Consider the following 9,654-nt stretch of genomic DNA (forward strand, 5'->3'; position numbering starts at 1 on the left):
AAAAAACTACACTTGTTAAGCGTTGTTTAAAATTTTAACACTAATGAAAATTTTGACAAACACCTTCCTTCTAAACGCATAAAAATTTATTTATAAAATTTTTGGCAAAAATCTTCCCTCCAAGTGCATAAAAAAAATTTATGAAATTTTTGGCGAAAATCTACTCTAAAATAAATATTATGAAAAATGATTTATTTAATTTATTATAATATCTCATAAATACAAATATTCAATAAATAAACATAATAAAATAGGTTACTAACATTCAAAATAATAAAAAGTGTCCTGATTCAATAATATTTTATAAAAAAATGAATCATATTTTATAAAATTAATTTTCATTAGTTCCTGATTCTATAATAAATTATCAAATTAATTAATTTAAGTTAGAATCTACTCTACTTATTCAATAAATATTATAAAAAGTGATTTAAAACATACAAAATTTCTTCTGGCAAAAAAAAATCATTTTTTATGTAGTAATATTTTTGGCGAAAATCATTTTTTACAAAAAGTGTCTCTCCTGATTCTTTAGTAAAAGATATCACGTATTTTGCCCATAACCAATTTCACTGTATATGTTACAACTTTTTCATTATAGAATTAAATTAAATATTTTTAATAAGTAATTCATTACATTCTAACCTAGAAACTTAGTTCTCTCTGTACTCGGTTTAAGCCGTCGTCACTCCCAATTTTTAACCTAAAAATTCAAATTTGTTCCGAAATTGATTTCCCCCATAATCAAAATTGACTTCTCTTCATCCAAATCTTATTTTCCAGCTTTGAGAAAATGAAATTGATTTACCCCATAGCCGAATTCGATTTCTCTTAGAATCAAAATTGATTTCTCTCATAGCTGAAATCATTCTTGTTCCTGTTTTGAAGTAGCCGACATCGTTCTTGTTCCTACTTTGAAATTGGTCTCGTTCTTATTTCTAATTCCCTCAGAGCCGAAATCATTTTTCCTTCTTTCGGTTATTCAACATCTCTATGTCGATGTACAAATAATAATGAATATGTTAACAAATTTTACTAAACAAGAGATCGGTAGTTTATGGGATCTTCAATCTGCAACATTCTTCTCAACAAGCGTATGACTCATTATCTCAAGGCATGGAAGCATTGCAACAATCTCTTTCTGAAATCCTTTCATCCACCATCAACAGATCTGGAAATGTTGCTTAGTATATGGGCCAAATGGCAGTTGCAATTGCCAAGCTAGCCACACAAGAGACTTTCATTCATCAGGTATATCAGCTTATTCAACAATTAATTAAGGTTAACATTTATAAATCTTGTCAACTGGCAACGTGTTTCAGGTTTTTTGGAAATGAACACGGTTCAAGAATAAGTTTTTGTGCTTTGACAACTTTGTCATGATTTAGATTGTTGTTATGAATAGGAACTAATCTAATAGGAAGACGATTCGACTTCGATTTATCTAAGTTGCTACCGAGGTATTTAGTTGAGGCAGTGGTGCAAGTAATCAGCTTAGAACTGGAAATGTGCATATTCAGAAGCTATCATGTAAAGTTGATTCACTTAATGGTTTGATCATTAAGCTTCTTTATGCAGAAAAGCTCCATAGTATGACACTTACTGATTGTAGAGATGTGTATACTTGGGGATTTGGAAGAAGGAGGCGTATGGCCATCCTGATTTTGACGTACACAGGTATATGGTCTATTTTTGATTTTTTTTGGAAACCAAAATGATTTTATCTATAAGCAGTGTCTTTTATCATACATATTGATACTTGGAAACCGGGCAGCCTTTTGTAGTAATTCATTATAAGATTTGATTCATGATTCAGAATATACATCTTTTGATATATGATTTAAATCTCGATTTGATAATCATGAATAATTCCAATAGCTTTAAAATGTTTTAATTCTATTACTAACATTTGTTGATTCATTTTCATGTTTTATCATATATTCTTCTTAGGTTCTCCTTAAGCATTTGATACTTTGAAAGTTCTTATAATTAATGAAATACATTTATCGTTGTTTGATTTTTCAGCAGGTGTGAAATTGTTCTTCATCTCGACTTTAATTCAGCTGTACGAATTAACTGTGCAACAACTGCTCTTTGTATCTTCATAAACTGCACATCCAATACTGACCCCTTGGGTATGAATCTCATTTGCATCTATGGCTTTGTGATATCTATATAGATCTGTTTTTTCCTTTTTTATTCTATGGTTTTAGTTGTGTATAAAGAGATAATATAGTTCAATTAGTATCTATACTCTGTTATTCCCTTAGTAAATTAGTACTTATTCAGGAAAACACCTATATAATTTGTAAACTTTTTTTCATTGTAGATTTCAAATATTTAGACTCCATTTGACGAGAACATCACAGGCTGATTTGAAAGATTGTTTTTTTGGTAGAGTTCATTGACATCGATTGATCCATTGAATTGGCCCTACCAAGTGAAATAAATAATTTCTACTATTATTGTAGGGCTATATAAGTTTTTGGCACCTTTTTTTGTATTGTGATTTGCCATTGTCTTGTTATATATGTCTTAAGTAGTCGTTGATGAATGAGCTTGATGAGATGGAAAAGATTAACGCAAATCTCTCTGTTGCCGTGGAAGAGGTGACTCTAGAGCATGTCAATAAAAATGAGGTACTGTGGCTTTAAGTTTTAGTGTCAACCATAATGCAAAATAACATAAGTGACTAATGACGATATGTGAAGTTTGTTTCCAATTTCTTTTGTAGAAAGGTATCAACGAAGATGATGATGAGGACGACGACGTAAGTGACGAATTTCAAGAGGACGGTTTACGTGATGAGTACGACATATGTGACAAATTTCAAGAGGACGATTTACGTGATATGGACAACATAGGTGACGAATTTTAAGAGGACGACATAGATGATGACCTTCAAAAGGACATCATATGTGATGAAGAGGATGATGGAGATGACGATGTGTTCGGAAAATTTAAATGAGTTGGATGTTATTTTAGGCTTCTACTTAAGCATTAAACTTAAAGAAACTATTTATTATGTGTATTTGAGTTAATGTTTGGAGATTTTTTTAACATAATTTTATTGTTACATGCAATTTATGTTTTGTGTAATTATTATTTGAATTGTTTATTTGATGAAAATTATGGTAAAAAAGTATTCCTGGTAACTTATAGATATATTTACCAAGTCTTCTCTCTATTTTATTTTTAAGAAACCATTTGTAATTGTTAGCAGATATGACAACATTTGAAAATTGTTCCCTTAGAGTGTTTTCACTCTACCACTTTTAGGGAACATTTTGCAGTCGTTGCCACTTCTAACAACACCTTAAAAGCGTTGCCTAAGATGGCAAGGAAAAACGTCCCCTTTTTCTGTATTTTAGGCGACGCTTTAAAAAGTTGTGGCCAAAAAGTGAAAATAAACGTCCCCTAAAATAATAGGCAACGCTCGCAAAGAAGACGGTTGAAAAACGTCCCCTATTATTTTAGGCAACGTTTTTTCCATTTCTGGCTACACTTTTCAACTGTTGTTAAAGAGGAAAAATGTTGTAGTGATGGGACGGACATGCCCGTTTGCCACTCCTAGATATATTATACGGACAAACCATAAATAAATATACAACTGTTAAATCCTAACTAGAGTTGACATACTCAAACTCCTTATTTGTAGACCTGAGATTGATACTACTTTCAAACTTTCAATTAAATCTACGTTCACATAATCTTCGATGAACTGAAAGAACAAAGAACATCGTATTATTCATATTTGATTGTCTCAATTTTGACAAACATAAAAAAGTTAGATAGATCCATTTAATAACTTGATTAGTCTTAACTAATGTTTTTTTATATCAACATGAGACCAAACTTGTGATTTCTTTTACTTTAAAACTAATTGTTATCATGTATAAACCATCACACAATTAAATATTTGCATCGTGGTGATTTTTTCATATAAAAAAGTTTTGACTCCGTGCAACTTGAACGAGAGTTTATGGTAGAAGTTGTACATATAGTCTACAACTACAAGTAACAAATAAATCTCAAATTCAATTCCACAATATAATTAATCAATACACGTGATAAATACAGCTAACTTGTGTCAACTTCATGCGCGGGAGTATTACGTAGGGGTGCTCAAAACCAAACCAACCCAATAGAAAACCGCAAACCAAACCAAACCAAACCGAAACCGCAAAAAACCGCATTTGGTTCGGATTAGTTTGAGTCATTTTTTAACAAAACCGCACGGTTCGGTTCGGTTTGCGGTTTGTATTTTGTAAACCGAACCAAACCGAATCAAACCGCATTATGTTACAACCTAAATTTTACTTAACTCACATCCAACCCAAAATTAAACCTACTATACATTAGCCTTATGAATACGAACAATTTTCTCATCCTTACACATATAATTTCAGTCCCGATCTTCTCAAATCTCTAATAACATTATTTCACCTTCTTTGTTACATACATCTTCCCTCTTCTTCTATAATCTTTACTCTCCTATATTCTTTCTTTTTCACCTTCTCATTTTTATGTAAATGTTCTGTATTTCAGTTTCATTTTTATCGCACATCTTCTTCTCTAATCTCTAAACACTTTTTCTTTTTCTTTTTCACCTTCACTAATCTTTCGTCTCTTCTATTTTTTTTCATTATAATAATTTTATATTGTTTTATGCTATTATTTTATGTTTAATATTCCACTTTTGTCTAATTTAATTTTTACATAGTACATGGAAAATTGTTGTCAAAATATGACGAGTTTTGTTGTTATTTGTTACGAATGTCTAAATATAAAATTATGTTGTCATATATATGTGTATGTATGGCTCAATAAAATATTTGTAAAAAACCGAGCCAACCGAACCGAACCAAACCGCATTAGTTTGGTTTGGTTTGGTTCGGATTTTTTTTAAAAGTCAACCGAACCAAACCAAACCGCACTATTTTTTCTCTTGCGATTCGGATGATTTTTTTCGTCAAAACCGCCCAAACCGCACCGCGAGCACCCCTAGTATTACGACGCTTTGGATGATCTTTTTTCTTCTTTCTCCAAAGTATAGAATAAAAAAATATAAGCATAACACGTTACTAATTAGTATATACTACTAATTAAACCAAAGCAACTCAACTTTCTAATATTACCAAAAGAAACTAAAAGACAAAATATTGAATATGTAACCATCAAAATTAACCCCGTCCCATTTTTTTACATCGAAACGTCTGTTTTAATCTACTAACATTTATAATACAAAGAGCTTGCTCTTTTTTTTTTGTTGCTATGTGCTCATTTTAAGTGGTATAGTAAGTTACATTGATCAAGTGGATATGGTTGATAAACTTTTATTATAATTAAATCTTCAATTAATATCCAAATGAAACAATCTTTAATTAATTTAAATCCCCAACTAAACTCTAGAATCTAAATATTAGAAGGGTAATAAGGGTATTTCAAAAATAAATAACATGGGCATATATGTTATCATGTGCTATGTTTCTTATAACATGGTTAAGGTTTTGTCTTTCTCAAACATCTCTCTCTCTTTCTCTCTCCTCTGCATCACCGTTTTCCATCTCAAAACACAAACACTCTCCCCACTCGTTCCTCCCACGCATCACATCACATTCACATTCTTCAAACTTTAACTCCCTTCACACCCAAAAAATCCCAAACTTGCATTAATTCAATAACAAATCCAAGAAACAAACATACCCCACATACAACAACGACCATTTTACCTTATTTAATCACCACCGTTCATACATCTTTCCATTTCTCATCTTGGGTCATCACTCATTACCATTTACTTCACAAACACACAATCAAAAACCAACCTTTTCATATCTCTCTCATATATCTAGCTCTTTCTATTCATTCCAATTTCAACGATACCCTTTTCAATGAATGCACTATAGGTACTGGAAAGTGGCGAAATTGTTTAGAGAAAAACAACTCAGATGGATTTCTCTTCCTTCATAACATCTCTTGGTACTTCCTTTTTGGTGTTTCTGGTTTTGATGATTTTGTTTACTTTTTTAAGAAGTAAACCTGGAAACAATGTGGTGTACTATCCTAATAGGATTATTAGGGGTATGGATCCATTTGAAACTGGATATAAGTCAAGAAACCCTTTCTCTTGGATCATAGAGGCTTATTCTTCTTCTGAACAAGATGTTATTGATATCTCTGGTGTTGATGCTGCTGTCTACTTTGTCTTTCTCAGCACTGGTTTGTAAACTTTTCTTTTCTTTTTATGTTCATGTGTTTCTTTCTATGTTTGTTGTTTGTATTTGTTTGGTTCTAGGATAAATAAATTGATTTTAAATTTTCTAATTTGTTTTACTATTTAAAGGTTCAAATAGGATTATTGAGAATCATGAATCCTTAGAAATTACCACTTTTAAGTCATACATGAAATCGGAGTCGTCTTTGACGGTGTGCAAGATGCGCTACAACACAGGACCTCAAAATTTTCAGGGTAAAATTATGGCTAAATAGCTCCTCAAAATAGACTTGCCATGGTTAAATTCATGACTAAATAGGACCCCTATTTGTTTTGTCACGGTTGAATTATAGCTAACCAACACAGATAGTTATCCTAATTTCCAATTGTTTACTGACATGCTTATCATATGAGAGGCAATTTGTGTAATCAGATTTTAATTCTTACTCTTCCTGTTCATTTCCAGTATTCATTATCCTAATATTAGCCGGCATTATTCTGCTACCCGTTCTTCTACCTGTTGCTATAACGGATGGTGGTGGAAAGAAACAAACAGTTAGCAAAGGGACTTTCAATGAACTTGACGAGTTATCGATGGGAAACATCACAGTAAGATCAGTAATTCTTACCATTTTCATATAATAATATAGTGTTATGGTAATTTTTCCTTATGAATAAACTTATTCTTATTTGTGTAGGCAAGCAGTGCAAGGTTGTGGGCGTTTTTTATTGCCTGCTATTGGATTTCACTTGTTTCGTTATACTTCTTATGGAAGGCTTATAGACACGTCTCGTTTCTGCGATCTGAAGCTTTCAAGTCTCCTGATGTAAAGCCCGAACAGTTTGCAATAGTTGTGAGAGACATCCCTCCTGTTCCTGAGGGTCAGACTAGGAAGGAGCAGGTTGACTCTTATTTTAAAGCCATATATCCCGAAGCATTTTACAGGTCTATGATTATAACAGACAATAAAGAGGTGAACAAGATTTGGGAGGAGCTGGAAGGGTATAAGAAGAAGCTTGCCCGTGCCGAAGCAGTATATGCAGGTTCAAAAACAACTGCTAAACCAGAAGGTACAAGACCAACCAACAAGACTGGCTGTCTTGGAATTATCGGTAAAAAAGTGGACAGCATAGAGTATTGCAATGAAAAGATTAATGAATTGGTTGCGAAATTGGAAACTGAGCAAAAGGTTACGCTCAAAGAAAAGCAACAAAATGCTGCTATAATTTTTTTCTCAAATAGGGTGGTTGCAGCATCTGCATCTCAGAGTTTACATGCGCAAACAGTTGATAGGTGGTCAGTTTTCGATGCTCCTGAACCCTGTCAACTACTATGGCCTAATTTGAAAATCAAGTATTTTCAAAGAGAACTGAGGCAGTACTTGGTCTATTTCATTGTCGCACTCGCCATATTCTTTTACATGATTCCCATCACATTTATATCTGCATTTACGACTTTGAAGAACTTGGTGAAACTTCTCCCATTCCTAAAATCAGTTGTGAAAATCGCGGCTTTGAGGACAGTGCTGGAAGCTTATCTCCCTCAAATTGCACTGATAGTTTTCTTGGCCATGTTACCAAAGTTGCTTATGTGTCTGTCTAGATTAGAGGGCATTCCAACTAAAAGCCATGTGGTCAGGGCTGCTTCTGGAAAATATTTTTATTTTACGGTGTTGAACGTTTTCATCGGAGTTACTTTAGGTGGAACCTTGTTCAAAACATTCAAGCAAGTTCAGGATAAACCGAAAGATGTTGTGCGCTTGCTAGCTGAAAGTCTTCCAGGCAATGCTACTTTTTTCTTGACCTATGTCGCTCTGAAGTAAGATATCATCCTAACCTCAATTTGATTTTAATTATTTATCCATAATGATAATAGTTTTTGTCGATGTTTATGTTAAAGCTTCTTAACCGCTTTTCTGCTAGACACCTGAATAAGAAAATATTTCGTCATTGAAAAAAGGATTGACACAGCAAAAATAAACTGATTTTTCTTACTTTTTTATGTTAGATTTTTTATCGGCTACGGCCTTGAGCTGTCCCGGATAATTCCTCTTATTATCTACCATTTGAAGAAAAAATTTCTATGCAAGACTGAAGCTGAGTTAAAACAAGCTTGGGCTCCTGGAGATCTTTCTTATGCAACAAGAATTCCCAGTGACATGCTTATTGTCACAATTGTTTTCTGTTATTCTGTTATTGCTCCTCTTATCATCCCATTTGGTGCTCTCTATTTTGGCCTCGGATGGCTCGTATTGCGAAATCAGGTGAAGTACCTTAAATTCTGTCTTATGAAAACCTTTCCTATGTTTTTCGTGAGCACTTTGGATTTACTATTCAACCCACTTTTACATGAATGAAATTAAACATAAATCACTTTACTTTCAACTCGCCTTAGCCAGAATCAAGTTTGCAAAACCAATTCATTTAAAATCATTTTTTTCAGTGCATAATAGATTGAATTCAATGATTTATTTTTTCTTATACTAATAATATCATTGTCTCCACAGGCACTCAAAGTATATGTACCAGCATATGAAAGTTATGGAAGAATGTGGCCGCACATAAACAACCGTATAATAGCAGCTTTGATATTGTACCAGATAACCATGTTTGGGTACTTTGGGGTGCAGAAATTCGTCTATGCACCATTATTGCTTCCTCTTCCAATAATGTCTATATTATTCGGCTTTGTTTGCGCGAAAAGATTTTATCCGTCTTTCCAAAATCAATCACTTGAGGTTGCAGCAGCTTCGGCGCTTAAGGGAGTTCCAAACATGGAATTGATGTTCAGGGCTTTCATTCCACCAAGCTTGAGTTCTGAGAAAATCGACGATGATCAGTTCGAAGATTTTGAAGATGCGCGGTCTCAAGTTTCAAGATCAACATCATTTGTTTGATGTGGTTTTAGTTGTTCAGCTGCCTTGTGTAGTATAATGTTTTTAGATATTGTCGATAACAAGTTTTAGGAATCAGGGAGTGTTTGTGAATGTGATTATGTTAAGTTGAGATTTGTTGGTTTGAAAATATTACTATTGTACACTGTTTGTTCCACTTGTAATAGATGTGAAGTGTTTTGATGTTTATAATTCGAAGTTTCTTCAGAATTTGAGTCAACACTAATGTGGCTCAAGTTGGAAAACATGTACATGGCCAAATCTTCAGCAAATAGATTGTCTTTGATGCTGAAGTTGTACACAATCAATATGCCATATGCAGACTCATTAGATGTTCATGATGATTTAATACGTTGGGATCAAAATAGATGATGAAGATCAAGTGTTCTTGTTGCTCAGGTACTCATATATGGAAGAGATTCATTGATAAAAGATTGTCCTTGAGAATATGGAGAGCACAAGAGTCACAGGTTGGAGTTGTGTCAAATGGCTATGGAAGTGCAAATGTAATGTGTGTTATTGAAGGGAAATTTGATCATAAAT

The 9,654-nt window shown here is 33.0% G+C and overlaps 1 protein-coding gene and 1 long non-coding RNA gene across 5 annotated transcripts; both read left to right on the forward strand.

Annotated features, from left to right (window-relative positions):
- The first annotated feature begins 1,245 nt into the window (after nt 1–1,245).
- On the forward strand, nt 1,246–2,980 carry LOC131621781 (uncharacterized). 2 transcript variants are annotated; one of them, XR_009289684.1, is made up of 4 exons: nt 1,246–1,677; nt 2,026–2,135; nt 2,330–2,639; nt 2,735–2,980. It is a non-coding gene; the product is annotated as an uncharacterized LOC131621781 (long non-coding RNA). The 2 variants fall into 2 exon arrangements; XR_009289685.1 differs by having other exon boundaries at nt 2,029–2,135.
- Nucleotides 2,981–5,506: 2,526 nt separating this feature from the next.
- Nucleotides 5,507–9,303, forward strand: LOC131644796 (CSC1-like protein ERD4). 3 transcript variants are annotated; one of them, XM_058915389.1, is made up of 5 exons: nt 5,507–6,222; nt 6,684–6,826; nt 6,916–8,036; nt 8,226–8,481; nt 8,725–9,303. In XM_058915389.1, exons 1-5 carry the CDS (start codon nt 5,952–5,954, stop codon nt 9,112–9,114), a joined length of 2,181 nt encoding a protein of 726 aa, XP_058771372.1. In that variant the 5' UTR covers nt 5,507–5,951; the 3' UTR covers nt 9,115–9,303. The 3 variants fall into 3 exon arrangements, with proteins under 3 accessions (XP_058771372.1, XP_058771374.1, XP_058771373.1); XM_058915391.1 differs by having other exon boundaries at nt 8,747–8,930; XM_058915390.1 differs by lacking the exon at nt 5,507–6,222 and adding an exon at nt 6,294–6,472.
- Nucleotides 9,304–9,654: the final 351 nt, after the last annotated feature.

The sequence above is a fragment of the Vicia villosa genome, linkage group LG1, assembly GCF_029867415.1.
Source record: "Vicia villosa cultivar HV-30 ecotype Madison, WI linkage group LG1, Vvil1.0, whole genome shotgun sequence".
NCBI lineage: Eukaryota > Viridiplantae > Streptophyta > Magnoliopsida > Fabales > Fabaceae > Vicia > Vicia villosa.